The sequence below is a fragment of the Teleopsis dalmanni genome, chromosome 2 (genome assembly GCF_002237135.1).
Source record: "Teleopsis dalmanni isolate 2A chromosome 2, ASM223713v2, whole genome shotgun sequence".
Classification (NCBI taxonomy): domain Eukaryota; kingdom Metazoa; phylum Arthropoda; class Insecta; order Diptera; family Diopsidae; genus Teleopsis; species Teleopsis dalmanni.
The window spans coordinates 221959878-221980002 of NC_051847.1; the positions used below are offsets into that span (position 1 = coordinate 221959878).

The window sequence follows — 20125 nt, forward strand, 5'->3', positions numbered from 1 at the left end:
AGCAAAAAAAAATTAACTATTTTTGACAATGTTATTAATTATACGACGTTTTATACAATTTTGTTTATTAATTTTTTTATGATTTACAATTTTTGAATGTTCTAGAAATCGCTATTTTTATTTAATTTTAATTATTTTTAACTAATATGAATTTAATAGTTGAGGTATTTAACAATTTTTAATTAAAACAACAGCTTTTCCTAATGTTGATTTTCTAGATGTTAGATCTTATTACTTGATGAAATGTAAATAAATAATAATAGAAATAATAGAATTACGACAGTAGGGATAATTTTAAAATTTTATTTAATTAAAATTTAAAACATTAAGAAGTTTTAAACCGAACACATAAATTTGATTGAAATTTAAAAATTATCTAACTATTTTGGAAATGTTATTTTTCACGTTTATCACAATAACATTTTACTAAAATTTAGATTGAACATACAACTTCTTTTATGCAATAATAGCTTTTAACAAGTTTTTGCTATTTTATATAAGATATTTTTTTTATATATATTATTAACAGCGCTTTTATGCTATTCTAAAATAAAATCTTTGAAACTTAATTATTGTTATAGGTAATTATTCTCAGCATATGTCATTCAAGAGAACAGTATTGTGCCAGGGAAGTTCAGTTATTATTATGTAGTTAAATATAGTCTTCTCGGATTTCGGAACAGAAATTGGATTTGTATACATCAAAATACTTTCATTTCATTTTATTATTTTATTTGTACGTACTAATTAATATTTTACAAATTTATATATAATTGCTTTGAGGTTTTAATCATTTTATATTATCTCATGCTATTTTTTTATACATAAAATAATATATATAACTTTTATTAATACTTGTTTATAAGTAATAAAATATATCTACATATATTTAAAATATTATATAATTTATTTAAGCCATTTAAATAAAATAATTTTAATAATATTTAAAAGCATATATTATCTATTTAAATTTACTTTTAAACTTAAATATTAAATTTAATAATATTGTTTGGACAAATTGACTATATTTTAATATATGCACAAAATTGACTATATATTGTATATATAAATATAATTTTTTTAAATAATTAAAAAAAATAATTTATTTGTTAACAATATGTTTTTATATAGATATTTATTAATTAAATTAATTATATATATTATTTAAATAGAAACTTAAAATTCGTTGCGATTTTTTGTTAATTATATGTTTTAAATTTTTTCCTTTTAAATTTCAAACTGAAACCTTTTTTAGCTCAATGTTCCTGTTTTTATATTATCGTTGATTTATGGTAAAGCAACTTAACGTAACTATTATTAAAAATTTTATTTATAAATTAAAATTAAAATTTAGCTTAGGGGAATATATTATTTAGCCTTATTTATTAAACATTTATTAAATGTCATTTTGTTATGGTCAGTTTGTATTTATTATTATAATATAATTGCAGTATATTTATAATTAGTGAATAATTAGTTTTATTGCTTATATTATTCTTTGAGTTTTAATTTGATCTTTATATCTTTACATGTTCTGTAGATAAATATTAATAATTATTTAGTACGACCTATCTACATTAGTGTCTCAATATCGTTTTTTGTTTTTTATAAATCCGTGCGATGTAAAAATGTAAAATGTTTTTGTTAAATATTTCTACATTTGTAACTATTTATATATGTATGTTAAAAATTTTGTATATATATATTTATAATATTAATATACTGTGCTAAACGGTCTTGCTTTTATGTGAGATTTTTAATTTTGATATATGAGTATTTGTATATATTGCTAAATTTGTCTATGCCTGCTATGTATATGATAATGCATTGATTATTCAGTTTAAAGCTATACGATTATATGTGTCTTCTTAACTCTCAGAAAGACCTCGACATCTGACTAATGTAAACCAATATTTAACAATTAACATTTAACATTTAGTTAACATTTAGTTAATATTTAGTTAACATTAATCAGCTGATCAGACTGAACAGTGTTCATTCAACCACTAACAACTAAGGGTTAACAAATAACTAAAAATTTTACAGCAGTCAGCTACTGATTACTACAGCATTTGTGCAACATTTATGGAATGTAATTATGTTATTAACTGAATAATTGCACTGCAATTTCTTCATGTACTTTTTATGTAATTATACTAACAACAGACTTGAATGATTTGATAAAATTAAACTTAAATAAATGTTGTTATTTTACTTTTTTCTTTACTGAGTACAAATACAAGGGTGTAAAATTGTTTGTACTCTTTATTCGCCTGATTTATATTCGTATTTGCTGCAAATCTATATTTTAGTTTAATAGTCGCCTGAAATAGAAAGGGCATAAATTTCAAAACGAAAAAATCTACTTTAAAAGCCAAATTCAACTTACTGACACACTCTGGTGGATTCATGTAGCCGAACACATTTAATTCGTAAAGAGATGCTAGAGTTATAAAGAAGAGATACCAAAGCATGAGTACGATTCCAAGACGTTTGTCCAACTTCCAGCCATTAAGATGTGTCGACAGTAATAAGAATATGACTGTCGAAAACAATGAAAGTGTGGAATATGCCAAGCCTAAATAATAAATTAATAATATAATAAGATATTTTAAATTATTTAATTTTGATTAAAATCTAACATATATAATAAGGTATCCATTTAAAGAATTGATATTCGGAGTTATCCTTAATATGCGTAATATGGTATAAGAAATTTTTCCGTTTCAACAATAAATATCATTAATTATGATTCGTATCGATTAGAAAAGAATAATTTGCTTCATTACGCATATTAAGGAGTCAACCTTATGTAAGATATGAATCATTACTCTAGCAAATTAACTTTTTGAAATATTTCTTATAAGTATTAGTCATATTGAAATCCAAACGTATTTTATTATTTTTTATTGCGATTGTGTGCAATCTTATTCCAGCTCATGTCTAATAAGAATACCACACTCATTTGTAATCACATTTCTAGCACATGCAATTTGAATTCTACCCAAGCAAAATTGAGACTTACATGCATTATTCATAATTATCACAAGCATCCTACTAACAATTTTCAGTAGTCTTTACATACCCTTTGATATTACATTTACATGTGAACCAGGCTTTATAATAGCTGTTTGTATAAACCACGGAAGACCTAAGCACACTAGGATATCAAAGACATTAGAGCCAATTGCATTTGAGACGGCCATATCACCAAATCCTTCTTTGATAACTGCTATTGAGCTTAGGGCATCGGGCACAGAAACACCAGCAGCAACAAATGTCAATCCCATAACTGTATCTGGTATGGCCAATGTAGAACCAATTACTGTTATCATCCATACCATGAAGTATGAGTAAAACGATATCCAGATCATTGAAATTATAAAAGTGAATGGGTACCAATTACGGTATTTCTCCAAGCGGCAGTCTGGCATAGTTTTCTGGCAAAGAAAATGTATGGGATAAACAACGTACCAGGCGATCAGTGTTGGAAGTCCACCCTCGGTCGGTCTTTCTAACGGATTGGGACGTGGCTCTTTTGATTTATCAGTTGATTTATAGTAATCTACACCTGCTGGTTGTGGCTTTCCAACAACAGATTTACTATTATCATTTGTAGCTGTTTGTGTTACGACAGCGTCAGGTTGGTCAGGATTATAGGCCATATTTTCTTGACCTTGACCAGCAGTAAATTGGCTCATGCCCCAATCATCGACCGGTGGTTGAGTAGTTCTAGCACTGACTCCGACTGGATTAGCTGGTTGATCTCCCCAAGCTGCATTTGGATCCCAGCTTGCGTTAGGATCCGTATAGCTTTGATAGTCTGTAGTCGGTTGTTGCTGTTGTTGTTGTTGTTGCTGCTGGGATCCTGAAGTATTTGTATCTGCATCTTGAGATAGGCTAGTTTGTTGCTGACCACCTTGTGTATAATTACTTTCCGGTATATTTTTATAAGTGACTAGTGAAGACTGTTCTTCTTTGGTAGGAAGTTTAAAAGGAAGATTAAGTGACATTGCCCAACGTTCCAGTTCGGTATTGAAGTGTAGTGCTACACAGTAACCCACATAGCAAAGTAACATAAATACAGATTCGAACTAAATTTAAAAACAAGAAATTATTGTGCACTATTAATAAATTTGAAAGATCGAGAGTATGAACTAAGTAACTTACACATGATATAACGTCATTAAAGATTATAATTAGCATGACAAGTATAGAAAGACAATAAAAGAAACAATCTCGGACGAGTGGCCACCAATTCAGTTGGCACACAGTACCTGTACAGAGTGCGCACACTGATATCACAAACATTATATTAAAGACGGCAGATCCAATTACACCACTAATGCCAATATCGTCTTGGGCAAAGAAAACACCGATAACAACAGTCGCCAACTCAGGTGCAGAGCTGCCAGCAGCCATGAATGTAGCACCTGCTACATCAGGTGACAATTTCAGTTCTTCACATAATCTATCTAAACTAGCAACGAAATAATCGTCACAGACAATGGCTAGGCCGAAGAAAGTAAAAACAGCGACAAGAACGTGTATTATCAGGCCGCCATGCTGTCTTAACCATTTATTCATTAACGGTTGAGGAAATTGTTCGATAGCTGGAGGTGTGCAGTTCTCTCGTTTCGGACGCCAAGTTGGTACAGCACCTTTTTTAGTTGTGTACGTTGGTTCTGTAGACACAATATTTGCCTAAAACATATATAATGAGCAGCATATATTTATTATACTTAAATATTTGACTTATTTGTTGAATTAAGCTTACCTCAGTTACTATGCTTTCTTTGCTGCTATTTGCCAATGGAAGATCTAAAAGTTCATCCTCTGTTTCTAAATTCTCGATATCAAATAGTCCTTCGGATTTTTTTTCACCTTTTGCTGAATATACAGTAACGCAATAGTATATGAGTAATAACAAACCCATATTCCAAAGGCGGGCACGTCGATTTCTTCTTCTTATCTAAAATAATAAATATTGAAATTTTTAAACATAACCTTATCTTAAATTTGAATTGAATTAGTCCTCAAATCAAGAAAATTAGAAATCTATTAATATGGTTTTTAATAGTTTCTAAATATTTTTTCAAACTTAGCTAACATTATCATGCTTCAAATAATATATAAACTTTATTCAGCGTAGAATGCAAATCTATTTTGAGCAGCTTTCTCTTATAACAGTCATAGGGATTACAATAACATTATAACATGGATTTTATTAAAGTACGGTCATAATAGATATATAATTTTGCTATTAGATATATTGTGTCCACACATAGATTAAACGGTTTATTCAGGGAGTTACTTAGTTAAGCTGTTTTGACTACTTTTATTATTTTTACTATTACTACTTTATATGTGCCTATTGGTAATATATTGTCCTAGGATAAATTACTAAAGAATGGAACCGAATGGTTTCACAAGTTTCGCTGTACTAATTGACATATATATGTACCTATTAAAATAAATTATTAAATGAAAATTTATCTTTCATGTAAACATTCCGATATAATTGGTTCAAAATGCCCTTGTTCAAAACCGATAATACAAGCTACAGAGATAACTCTGTTAACCAATCGAAATGTTAAAAGATTCTATATAATAGTCGTTGTATATGTGAGAGGTGTAGCAGAGACAGAAACAATAAAAGTCTCTGGTAAATTTTAACATATATAAGATATATGTATAAATTTTCCCCGATTTAACTAAAAAAAACTTATGCATATACATTGCATATTAGACAATTAAGGGTTGGCACTTTTTTATTATAACTATGAAGTAACTGTTTTTAAATATAAAAATTTTTATATAAGCGTTTTCTGTAGAAGTTTCTAAATCTTAATAAAAATAATGTTAGCTCATTTTCTGCCATAGGTGGAGAGAATTACTTCCAAACAGATATCAATTGATGATTACCAGAAAAGTCTGGTTATAGGGTGATATATGATGTTTTATGTTTAATACTTTTAATGATGCAAGTTAAAATATTGACAGATAGTATTTAACATATTTATCACAAAGGCAGCGATTTTAGCGCATTTTCACAATTTGCACATACTCTTACATTTTCCCGGCTTTCTTCATGTTTTTTATTTTTTCTTACAGTGCCTCCTACAATAAAGTGGTTATAAAGGCTGTAAAGACAATAGCTTGGGGGATTAGTTTTGTTCAAATGTTATTTTTTATTAGCATTACTTGTGGTGCTACTAAAGCATACGACTAATGTCATTTGGCAGTTAAGAGCCTTTGCTTCCAAAAAAAAAACCAAAAGATATGTAACACGAGACAGATACCACGGATTAATAGTAGCAGCCGTAATTCAACTGAAAGCAAATACGATTGTAAGAAAACTATTAAGTGCAAAGTATAACTAAGTTCATAAATTCGTATAAAAATCAAAATATCTTACAAGTTTGTTTAAATCTTTTGAGGAAAGTGAAAACCATTTCGTTAAGTTTTTAAAATACTTTTTAACTGAAATTACAACTAAAACGAGTTTTGTGTTAAGAAAATAACATTTCCAAAGAATATATTATATTTAACCAAGAGATAAGGAAGCTTTGTTAAGTCCGGATAGCAATGATACACTAAAAGATATGGGGCTTACTTAGGTTACATGAATACCTGTGTTACCATTTACGCTACCGAGTGATTTCAATATTTTTTTTTTTTAATTTTTTTTGTAAATTTGTACATCTATCGATGATAGGGAAACCATTGCATTCAAGAAAGTTATGTAAGTTTATGTTATGTCTATTAACTATTGTTGTACCATTTGAGATATCTACCGATTTATATACCTTGCGTAAATGTAGAAACTATTTCCTTAAAAAAGCTATGATAAGTTCTATAAAATATAAGTTTCAATTACATCATATATGTTATATCACTTTGATACTATTTTAGCTTTCCACCAATTTAAAAATATCAAGGGAATGAAAGCCAATCCCATTGAGGAAAGCTAAGTTAAGTTTGGAGGGTAAACCCAAAAGATGTGAGGTTATCTTATACGTATTGACTATTGTTGTGCAAATGGCACAAAATAGGTAATTCTATCTACCGATTTATATATATTTTCCCAAAGCAAGCTATGTTAAGGCGAGATGATAGTACCATTCAAAATAAATTTCACTTACACCATATGTATCATAATATACACTATATGTATACGGAAACCATTAAAAAATTATACTTATCCAAAGTGCACTCATATAGGACACAAATAAGTTTTAAAGATTATAGACAAAGAAACTAACAATAGGTATTAGCCGAGCAATGACTGAGAAAATACTGTCCAATTTTCTATTTACAAGTATAATATAAGTTATTAAAAGGAACAGTTTACTCCTAGTAATTCTGTCAATATATTCAGCAGGACATATGTCAAGATTAGAGCATAGACTGAATATTTTGGAAATTTTTGTCATCAACAACGGAAGTATAAAGAATTGGATCTTATTAAAAATTTTTAAAATATAGAAACGGGTATGGGTATCAATACGAATAAGAAATAATTGTAAACTACTTATAAATAAACTGAATCCATAAATTATAATACAATAATATTTTTAATTAATATGTTTTAATGATAATAGTAATAAGTCATATTTGGTCGTGATTGTTTATTATTGACTAACTTTACACTCAACCGATAACTAACTTCCATGTATATAAGATTTATAAGAATATCTATCATTAAAAAGATAAAATGTTATATATTACTGTCTAATGGGATTTCCTATCTTTCAAGAAAAGAAAATCTCCAATATAGCTTACAGTTAGTCAGCAACATGCCGAGGTTACATATGTATGTAGAGTGCTTGCCTACGTCATTCTGCTTGTATTAAATATTTCCAATTGTCTTATATATTGGTCCTCTTTTTGGGCTACTAAACAACATTACCGAGCTGAAGCATTAATTGTTACGAAGATAAAAGTGAAAACGCATCATGGACTACACATGCCCAGTAATAGAGATGGTTTATTATTATTTGATTATTATATATTAAAAAATAATAATATTTATGTAGACAAAATATTTATATATGTATATATCCAACTATTTTTTGGTATACATTAGCTCTAGTTAACATGGAATTTAGTTTGACTTGGAAACTTGTGGGAATTATGACTGGCTTCCATTCATGTAATGATTTTATGCATTGTCAAATGGTTGAAATTTGATATACTTTTGTTGCCATAATATTTTGTGCTATTCAACTCTGTCTTATTTTAATAACAGTCTTTTTTGCTTCTCTATTTTAAGTATTTTAATCTGTCTAAATTTATATTAATGGTTTAACACAGCAAAAACATATATATTTTGCGGCTGATAACCGCCGTTTCGCATTTGAATAAATCAACTGCATTTATTAAAGTTGCAGATTTATTGCTTCTATATGATTTGCATAAAGACTTACAAATATATTTACTCTATAAAGTTTTTGTAAGACTTCCTCGGTTATAAGAAAATAAGAAAATAAGAAAAAGAGTTTTGGTACAAAGCGCAAAAATGCAGATCCAGCAGCACTTTTTCAGTACCATGACATCATACGTCAGTTGTGTTAATCTTATAAAAGCAGCATCGCTCTACTCACACGCATACTATCTCACAATTTAAACACGTTGCCAACCACTTAATTTTTGTTGTTGTTTGTTGTTAGCTTCTGTTTACATTTTTTATAGTCATTTTTGCTATTTGATAACATTTCGCTAGAAATGTTCTTGTTCCTACGTACGAGTATATGTGTGCGGTGGTACGTATGAGTTATAAATATATATCCTATTTGTGTGCGTATTCCTATCATGAAACATACATACCATATACCTATTAACACAAATTAATTCAATCATATTTTAAATCAATTTTGTTATTAGCAAATGCAAAAAAGAATTCAAACATAAAAGCATAGAAATCAGAAGTTAATGTTAAAGCAATTGAAACAAGCGTGCAAAATCAAAAGAGCAACGTGGCTAAAGTCACCACAGCAACGTAACGACTCAAAGGCTTTCCGCCAGTGGGCCACTTGGCCACAGCCGTACACAATATCGATTTACAAATTTTGTTGTGAGATTTTTATGTTGTTGTTGTTGTTATCAATGGGTGGCCGTATAGTTGCTATGTGTGTGTATGTGTGTGTAAATGTTGCTATAAAAGTGCGCTCAAGTTACTGCAAGTGTGGGTCAATAACTGCTGCTGCTGTTTAAGTAACTGTTATTTTTTTATTTGCTATAGTTATTGTAACATAAATTTTGTTAAGTAACAACAAAAGTTAAAAACAATGACGACATGATTATAATTTTGTTCTTCTTCATCTTTCTGTGCTATGCTTATACTACCCAGCTACCCAGCTACCCAATAACCCAGCCATGCAATACGATTTTTACCCTATGAGACTTACATCATATTTGCATGACAATACCTCCCACATAATTTTGAAGGCAAAAAGGCAAAATAATGAAAAAATGAAAAAGGAACAAAAACCAAGCAACTAAAATAGCAAAAATACTATTTTCCGCTATCGCAGTTGCTTTTGTTATTCATGAAATTGTCAGCGATTGCACCGCGTTAAGGAAATACAATTGTTTTCTTTAATGCTTCTTTTAAACAATAAGTTCTTTTTATATCTTTGTATAAAAAATGGATGGAATAACAATTTATTTAATAATTATTATCATTCTGAATTACCATTTTCCTATTGTCGTTTTTGAAATTTTATTATATTAGCTTAGCGCACGCAGCACTTAGAGATCAATTATTTTAAGTAAAAATTTGCTGCTGGTTTTTTTAATGGAATATATAAATATTTTTTTATTTTAATTTCACTTAATTTTATGTTATTGCTTGCCACGAAATATTAAACTTTTGCCCAAACTTCGGTGGGTGGTGTGCGGAAAACAGATACAGAAGAAATACCGTTGCGTAGAAAAGGTCGAAAATTGTGTTTCTTTCAATTTTTACACACAGGAAATTTCATATTATTTTATAAGTATGCACTTCATTGCATCCTGTTTTGCAAATTTTAATTAATAATTTTAAAAATATTTTTGTTACTTGAAGATTTTCATATAGCACTTATAACCATTGCAAAAGGTTATTTTTAGGAAGACTATTCTTCCTATGAGAATGATGTATTATATGAAATATTAATTTTTTTTAATAAAATAATTTATTTTATATGCTTCACGTTAGTAACTGATGCGATTCTCTGAGCAAACTGATAGTAGCCACCAAAATTAATTCAAACACATCTATTTTCATTTGCTTCACATACTCACCACAATTGCTACATGAGATAAGCAATAACCGTTACTACTACGCACTCTAATATTGGGAGTATTTAAGCTTTTTCTCTCAAAACTTTTATTTACAAAAGTGAATAAAATACATTCGAGTGTGGCAACATTGGATAAAACTTGTGCTGTGATAGAAAGCTTTTACTTTCACATTTTTAAATGCTTTGCTGGAATATAAGAACATTTCAAATATTCATAGTATACTTTTGACTTCACTTAACTTATTCTGTTATTAATTATTTCTATGTTACATATTTATAAACTAAATTTTAAATTCATATAGATACAAATATTTTATAAATGAAATGTAAATCAAATTTTATAATTTCATAAATTAATAAGTTTAATGAAACTCTCAATTTATAAGTACAATAAAAGTTATTTGTAGGGACACCTTTGAACGGAGTCTGTTGAAGTTATAGATCAGAGTAGGAAAAAAAAATCAATTCGAATTCGACAACATTCAATATTTTAAAATTCAAAATATAGATGTTAATAATAGAACTTTTTAAGTTTTTAAACTACTATTTTAAGAGATAAGCTGCTGGTTGGCATTTATCTATTTTTTAAAGCAGAGCTGTCCAAAACACGGCCGCGTCTAATGTTTGTACAGCCGGCGACATGTTTTTAATCTACTACAATTACGCAAATTTTTTTTGGTGAACAGGTAAAACCACATTATTTTATTTGTATGGTATACCAAATAAATGCATTTGAATTGATAAATTAATAAAACTAAATTTAACATTATAACCTTATTTCTATTTTTTTCGAAAACAACTATAAACTTATATAAATCTGCGGCTAAAATCTGTTACAGTGATTTTTGTTGGCCAGCAATCGCATCTGGTTTGGACAACCCTGCTTCAAAGCATTTAAACAAACCGTTTTGAAGTGTTCCATTCGAAAAGATATATCAATTTCAACTTAAAAGTTAGTTCGCATTTAAATATTCATAGTTTCTTTTAATATTTTATGTAATTTGTATTATTATTGCAAACTTAAGCCGCAATTGTAATTGTTAACCAAAATAAAAATGAAATACACCCCTTGTCCTCACCTTTCACACTTTCAAAGCCATTTAGTAATGCGGCACTCCAGAAGTAAACAATGCAGTTTTCAACATTTGAAGAGGAGGGATGATAAATCCGAATGCCTAAACGCATTACGACATCATTTTGGTTTGTGCTGAATTAAATGCAAATAACAAAAAAAAAAAAAATAAAATCTATTTTTCAGAAACCCAAAGTCAAAAAAGGGCGATCACGCAGCTATCAACAAGATTATTCCGCACAAAATAAAATTGTATCTGCTGCAATTCCGAAAACCATTTGTATGACGAACCACAAACAAATACGAACATACACGTTTACGATTCCCGCATGAAAATATTAATGGCAATATCAAACATTAAACATTTAACAATAGCATTCAAAGATATCGAAATTTGTCCACAAAAGGTCTTTTATTGAGTAAGATCTCAAAAGGATTGTTATATAAAAATCGAAAGATTTTCTTCTAAGTATTAATATTTTATAAAAGTGCTACAAACGAAAGAAAACAAACACTCATTGCACCTCTCAAGCAATTCAATAGGAGAGGAAAATGTGTATCGTCCTTCGTATCGTGGACCGACACATTTTTGACACCTTTTTTTTTTTAAAGAAATCAGCACATAAATAATGACACTAGCATTTATGTCATGGAAGCAAACCAGCATGTCTTTCTAAAAAAAATTAGTTTAAGGACGAACACACTATGCGACAAGGTATTGTTGGCAATAAAGTCATATTTGTATTGTAGACATTTGATGCTACCACAACAAATTTATTCATAGGAAACCATGTCAATTCGCTTTTATGTGGCGTAAGGATACCTGATATTGGTGGCCAAACAGGCTCTGCCAACCAAAGTAGACAAGCTGACGTCTTTTAAATTAAGCGTTTTAAATCGATTTTCGCTTGGATTATTTACAGGAGGTTGAGAAGGGATAAAAATCGGCTTTTTAGATTATATGATTTAAAACTTTAATGTCATACGATTGCTGTTACTGAGTCGATTGTTTACTTTAATTCGTTCATGCAACCAAAAGGTTCGAAATTAGTAATCGTATCTTATTTTTGAGCAGTTAATGTAGTAATTATATATAAAAACTTTAGTAGACATAAAGACAAAACAAAACCATTTATTAATATGAGCTGCGGTTTTAATTACGTATATTTAAATTGTCCCTTTTTGTTCACTGTTAATGTGTACTTGAAGCTTTAGCAATCTTTTTATTCTAATTGAATCTATGCAGCATTTATGGTTTTATCTCACCTATATCAGGCTCTACTTTTGCAGTTTATATCAAACAGAACACCTTCACCTCCTCCTTGGAATGACCATTTCCTTGATTATGATAGATTCCTCTTAGTAATGATGTTCGCTTTAGTGTATATCCAATCCTACACTCTTTATCCGTTTCTATGTCGATTATTCACCCATTACAAAGAGATTTCTTTCAACAGGCTATATTGTACACTTATTGTATCCAACTTTCTTCTTATTTGGTCAACCCTTTATGGAGTTTCGGTTTAACTTATCACTCCTTTTTAGCCGCCCTTGGTGCCTGCGTGTCTATTCCAGTCTCGTCCAATAAGTAGTTCTCAACAACTGTATGTTTATTCACTAAACGATCACGATGTAATGATAAAGCTCGTATAGGTTGTGGTTTATTTAGATGCGGTAGCTTTCGTTGAATAGTAGTGGACCAAAGATCTTATGAAGAGCTTTTCTTTCGAACAATCTCACAGTCCAATAACTTACTGAAACCATAGTAATACCGATCGGCAATAATAATTCTTACTCTTATTTCTAGGTTGACATCGTTGTTGTTAGTTACGACAATGCCAATATAGATGGAAAGTTTACATCACGCTTGGTACGCCCAATGATATAATATTATCGAGCTTGTTTATATGATATATTTGATGACGAACTAGTTTAGATACAGTCGAAATACAAACATGTCACTCCAACTATCTGTACTGTTTTTCTTTAAACTAAAGTATTCCTATAGACGATATGTAATTCTAAGAAAATAATTTATAATTTTTATTGATAAAATTCATTAGATGTATTTTCTAACAACCGCTTAGATACGCTTATGTTAGATACTCTATTACTGTTCATATTGTCATAAATGATTTCATTATTTCTTCATGTATTTTTGATGGTTGATGATTTTCTTGGAATTATGATTGTGTAACTCTAAGTAGGATAATTGTCAGATTTGCAGCTATATTCACAACTAAAATTAAATTGTAACCTGCTAAATTGACTGCTATAAATAATTTTGTGTCTTTCATTACTAAAAACTCATGCTTTTCAGTAGTTTTCATTCTGTCTTAATAATTGCAGAATTGTGTGTATTTTTTCGGTGACAACAGGTAGGAAGAATAATGGAAATTCTTTGCATTCGTCATTGTGACACGTTTTTCAATTGAGTGTTTGGTCGGCTGATTTCAAAGTTAATTTGTCGCAAAACATCCTATGAATAAAACATCAGACACGCCGATTCTAAAAGGATATTGTGGCAAAATCCTTACAATCAAGTGTCAATATCAATGGTGACTACTTCAAAAGGTAACCGGCTACCTTTGCAACCAACATTATTCCTTATTGTTTGAATAGGTAACACTTGACGGAGGCAAATATTGTAGACTTTCCGCAATTTTTAGGTTTATTATTTATTGGTTTTGTTCTTTTTTTTCTTCAATGATAAAAATTTTTCAAAATTTTTAGCAAAAGTCATATTTTATTGAGATATAATAATCCATTGTAATTTGAACTGTTGTACTACAAATATCCAGTACTTATTTATTATTCACAAGGCCATAATATTATATTTTATGAGCATAGAATCTATTCCCCAAAAAAAAATATACCTTTAAAATAATAGAACCATTAATATATTTTACTTCCAATAATAATGTGTAATACTACTATTAAAAATTTTGAATCACCGGGTTTCTATTTGAGGTCTATTAACTTCTTTTGAGTAGGATAGGTTTCCTAAAACAAAGTTCTTTAGTAGAATCATATAACTTATCAATGGATTAGGTTATAAAACTATTAATTATAGTTTTATAATAATGTTATTATTTACTTATACTTTGTATAACGATTGCCTTCCATCTTCTCTTTTAAAACAATAATTATTATTTCGCAAACTTTTCTATTGAGGCTTTGATGACTTTTGATAGTCTATTTGCTGATGGAATTCTTAGACCGTTTAGTCTAAAACAACGTTTTGCTATTTAATCTCGTCATTCAAGCTTTGACAAAAGTCTAATGTTGATATATTTAACTTCTTAGCGTTGAACCTTTCTAAACAGTGTTTCGATATTTGTTCTGGAAATATAGCGATACTTTTATATAATCGATTAATACCTATTTTATTGCAACTCGATCAGATCAATTTAGCTTAATTGCACATTGTTTATTTTTCATCTATCTAGGTTGCTTAACACAAATATACAAAAATATAAGTATACATCACGTGTATTCATTATATTATATAATAATTCTGTTAATTGACAACTACGAAAGTATCTAAATCTTTATATTAAAAAACATCTCGAAAATCTATTACTAAGAAAAATTAAGGAAGAAGCAATGCTGCAAATATGTATATAACAAATCAAGTAATCTTTGCAAATTTATTAGATCTGTGCTAAAACAAAAGTGAGTATGTTGGATAAAAATTTTAGGGCGCAGCAGGATATAGGCAAGATGAACAAACACCTTACATGAAAAATTTAAAGACAATTGGAAGACGAAATAAATCTTAGACCAGACAGACTTTGTCGAAGAAAATAAATGAATTTTGAAATTATTCCCATTGAGTTATTCAACTGTATGACATCATAATGTTAGCAAATTGACACTAATGATCAATGCTCAGGTCACATAATCTGTGTAGTTTATTCACTAGCAATCACTAAATGATTTTATTAAGTAAAAATATTATGAAGGATATATATATTTTAATTGCTATAAATAAGCAGTCTTAATCAAAGTGAAAAGATGAATCAGTCCAAAGATGTTTATCTGCTTGCTATCTGTCTGTATGTCAGCAATTTATTTTTAAATTTACAGAGTAACACCGCGCCCATTAATCGTCGATTTTGTCCGTGATGGAATGCAAATGTAATAGTCAAATTAAACGTAGTTGTTATTGGAACTCAACCAGAACACAACAAATTGTAAAGACATTTTTGTAGATAGTGTTTTTACGGGTCGTGGCAAAACTGATAGAGTGAGTCAGTGGTTATGTGTTTAGAAGTAGTTTACAAAGTCAAAGTTCTAATTAACGAAATTCAAGCCATCGAAAATAATCTAGAACGTATATCCAAAACGGAGTCCAAAGAGAAACTTCACAAGTTTCCAAAAAAAAAATTTCATCAATATTCAAAAAAAAACTAGGTTCGATAGAGTGAGGGCACTATTGCGCTGGCATGAACACCACGATTTGCTTAATATCATATTTTCTGATAAGAGAAATTTTCCAATTGAGCAATTTTTAAACAAATAATGTCTTTGAGTTTATTTAATATATAAGTCATACGTACATTTAGAAATTTTAATGGCCGTAAAAAATTAAGCATCATCATTTGTGACGGTTTGGCTGATCTTGATAGTCGATGGTTACTTTCCGCTGGTATTTTGGGACATTGACATCAATTTTAATTTTAATATTTACCAACAAAAAGTTTTTCAAGCTGTTTTGAAGGCGTAAACAAACAAACCCCTCGGTGGAAAAGCGTATGCTGAGACATAGTGTTTCACACTTTATTTCGACCATACATACGACTTTACGATCACCAGATACGAACCCATTTCAGTCTCAGTGAAGTGCATTCTACAAACCAAGGTCAACTCTATAAGATATCATAGTTTTGGTATGTTAAAAAATGCAAATTTTCTTAATAAATCAAGGTACAATGGGTTTATAACAATAATTCAAGATTGAATTTAAAAAACTTTTCTTCGAGTATTATGTTCTATTGGTAGAGAAACATCTAAATTTAAATGAAACAATATAGCAGTCTTAAAACTTGTAGTTAGGCTGAGCTATCCTGTAATTGAAGATCTATTATATACTGTTGGCTATACCTAAGTACTCCTTTATTTTATAATAAAACAAAAATTTTCGATTACGAGATGGTGTATTTCCCTACTTGACCTATTTGCTTCGTATTATTTTCCAAAATTTACCTTCTTAATTATGTAAAGTTCAAATAAATTTATTTGTAACACAACTTTCAATTGAGTCAATGTATTCTTCTTATGAATTCAATTCTATTTAAAAAAAAAACTATATTACATTGTATTTTAATGATAATAACACAATAAAATTTTTAAAATTTATACATATTTATACAATGAACAGTTCTTTATTAAAAAAAATTTGATGGGTTTTACTTCTTTCTATTATAAATCTATTATTTGCAAATAAAAAAACCTTCAATGCCACCCCCGTTGTAGGAAATATTTGGAAATGCATTGCATTTCAAGAAATGCCTTCTATATGAATTGATCGCATCCGAAACCTTTATTTTTTCGAAGTAATCAATAGATTTTTAATATCAAAATATATTTTTGCGAATGTGATCAATCAAGAAATGGTTCATATTTTGTTACATATTTTTTTATTTTATTAAATTTTTTTGTGTAATATTTTTTGATAAAAAACCTAAAAAATAACTAAATTTTGCGCTTCAATTATATTTGGAGTCCCCGTAACCGCACGAGCGTAACATGTCAAATGTAAGGACGCAATTGTTGGAACATCTTTCAGATCGTCGATCAATCAAATTAAAGTGTGACACAAGGTCTGAATCCGTCAGATTCGTACTTGTTTATTTATTTCCCTTTGTGCAAAATTAATACAGTTTTAACTAAAACTTATTGGATTATTTTATGTAAAGTAAAGCGTAAATATATATTCTTAATTTGTAATGTTATTAAAAATTTTTTCAAAATCTTCTACTGATTCATAGATGTCAACAAATATTATTCAATTTATACTTTCTGTAATAACCTTAGCATTAAAGTATTAAAGGCTTAATAATATATTGCCTACAGATAAATCTTTTTAACAAGTCGCCTGTTACAATTTAACTAAATCGTTTGAAAGCAAGTAAAGTAAATGTTTGTATGTACATAGAACTGGTATTGTCCACTTGAGCTACTTAACTTTACTACTTCTTATAGGTTCATTCACTTAAACGTTGTAGTACATTTAAATTTTTATAGAAACCCGGACTTGAGCCTATTGTTAGGTAAACATGAATTTATCGGTTATTATTTGCACCTTTCCATCATAATTACTCTGTTAGAGTCACCACAGGACTAACATTCTAGTTCCATTCATCAAAATGTATGACATAGTCAGCTAGTCTTATTCTTGCATTTTCTACTTGCAACCAAAATAAAAAACAAAAAACAGTGTCTCATGCAAAGAGGTTTTTCGGATAGGAATGTACATATTCATCATTAAGTACAAAATCTTTTCATTGTTCTCAATGTATAGAAAATAAGTGTGAAAAGGCTTCAACACAATTCATTGTGAGAGGGAAACTGATTACCTTGCCAGTTGGGCAGCATAAGCATAAGCATTTGAATTTGCATTTGACTTCTTTGGATTGTGCCTGTCACCATCGACCACTTAAGATTACAGAATGTTCTTTCAAATCGGACAAAAACGCTTTACAAATGTTTTACTTCATTCTTAAAAATGTTTGGTAGGAAGTTTGTAAGATTGTGTTTTCATTTGTTATGTGACAAAATTAAAAGTTTAGAGAGAATTGAAATAGATTTCAGCAAATCTGTCATAATCTGCAAAGCGAGTTACACGCCAAATTGAATAATATTGAATTCTTAATATGATAGATATAACATATCCATAACAATATGCGAGGAGTATACAGTGGAACAAATTATATAAATACTAAAATTTATATTAACATCTTTAAAACAACGTTCTGTTAAAATTTTCTCAATTTAGTCAAATGAGATGGGAAAAATATCGTAAGCAATCCCAAAAAAGGGATTGCTAGCTTGACAAAGTGCTTTAGATTTGCAATTGGAAGTTAAGAGTAATCTCACTTTATTGCAAAGAATTTTTAAATTGTTTCTGTTCTTCTTCCAATTGAATAGAAAATAGAAAAGTTGTTGGTCTCATTAAGATACTATATTGAGGATTAGTGGGATTGCTAGTGTATCAACATCGGGTAGAAAGCTTTTAAATTACTGCTCTCGCACATGTGAGAAAGGTGTATGTATGCGTGTATTCAAATTATATGTTATACATCTTTAAAAGTTTGAAATGGTTTCAAGTCCTCCAAACTTTTTCTGCAACACAATAGGTCACTAAGCTCAAGTGGATTAATACAATTACGTTGGTGACTTAAACCTTATCTAAATACAATAACGTTAATAAATTTAATTATGAAATATTGGTCAATCTCCTAAAAGTTGAAGAAATACTCATTATCGAGAGAGAATATCCTGAAAACATTACAATAACTTCCATCAATATATACTTATAGTATTGAGATGTAAATATAATATAACATATGTAATTAAATAATATAAAAAACAATAATATAAAAAAAAAATAATAGAATAAACGGTTGTTGAAAGACTGACAAAGTTATTTTTAAAAACAAATTTACAAATTAATATAATCTATAAGAAGCGTGCATAGCATTACATATTAAAATAATTATAGGTAAATATTAAAATAATACAGAAAAAATATAGTTTACTTCAAATTTTTTAGAGCTTATTTATATTGTATTTTAAATGAAATCAAGAATAAATAGAGAAGAAGATTTTTATCTGGAAACTGAACGTGGTTAGCGTTTATTAATAGACACATTTTTAAATAAATGCTTGCGGAAAATCCTAGAAATATATCAAATATATTTCTTTTGCTCCAAACAAATCAAAAAGCTGCTGTAACCGAAGAGGAGTTGTGAAAATAGAATTGGATAAGGGCATACTATTTGACGACCAAATTAACACATTCCACAACAAACCTTGACGTGGAACCGACAAGGCAGCAGACGCTTTGGTGCACCGGATTTAACTTGGAGAAGGACCATTGAAATAGAAATGACAGAAGCGCACTACACATGGAACGATATATGCAAAGAAGCACCTAACAGAGTGCGGTTTAAGAGTATCGTTACGACTCATTAGAGGAATCGGACACTATGAAGAAGAAGAATAGATACAAAAATATTTTTAAAATTATTAAAAATTAAATTACGAATTTATTCATTAGCATGACACCAATAACCACATATTAATCAGTCAGCCTTTAGTAATAATATCAAGTATACTTATGTTAACTTCATATGATAGCTAGTTAATCATTTGAAAAACATTTTAGCTCCATTGCTAAAAATTTTGTATGATACTGCTAAAATATAGATACACATAGAAGTGAATTTAAACATACTGAATCCATTACCAATGCATGATGATATCATCAATGGATTATAATATATAAAATATATATAAAAATTGATTTTTGTGATAATTTTTATTTTATTTTTAAATATAATACTTTTACGTCAAATTTGAACAATTGTGAGCAATAAATATTTTATGAATTTTTGAACTTCATTTCCCACTGTACTGAAATTTAAATTAGAACGTACAATTTTTGAAGTCCTTTCAAATCAATAAAGCGGTTAGTATATTTTACCTAAATAGGCAAAATAGATTTGCATCAGGTAAAATGAAGAAAACGAATAGAAAATAA

The 20125-nt window shown here is 28.8% G+C and overlaps 1 protein-coding gene across 1 annotated transcript; it reads right to left on the bottom strand.

Moving 5' to 3' along the window:
* Positions 1 to 1719: 1719 nt before the first annotated feature.
* LOC119680529 (probable sodium/potassium/calcium exchanger CG1090) lies at positions 1720 to 10007 on the bottom strand. The gene is made up of 6 exons (XM_038093379.1): positions 9698 to 10007; positions 4778 to 4972; positions 4171 to 4704; positions 3086 to 4094; positions 2390 to 2578; positions 1720 to 2324 (listed from the first exon to the last, which is right to left on the bottom strand). Exons 1-6 carry the CDS (start codon positions 9698 to 9700, stop codon positions 2314 to 2316), a joined length of 1941 nt encoding a protein of 646 aa, XP_037949307.1. The 5' UTR covers positions 9701 to 10007; the 3' UTR covers positions 1720 to 2313.
* Between the last annotated feature and the right edge of the window lie 10118 nt (positions 10008 to 20125).

Excerpts from the sequence above, each read along its gene's own strand:
- LOC119680529 (XM_038093379.1), bottom strand. Across the intron at positions 4,095-4,170 it reads TTAATGACGTTATATCATGT|TTCGAATCTGTATTTATGTT; the intron begins GTAAGTTACTTA and ends TTTTAAATTTAG. Across the intron at positions 2,579-3,085 it reads TGTAAATGTAATATCAAAGG|GCTTGGCATATTCCACACTT; the intron begins GTATGTAAAGAC and ends TTTATTATTTAG.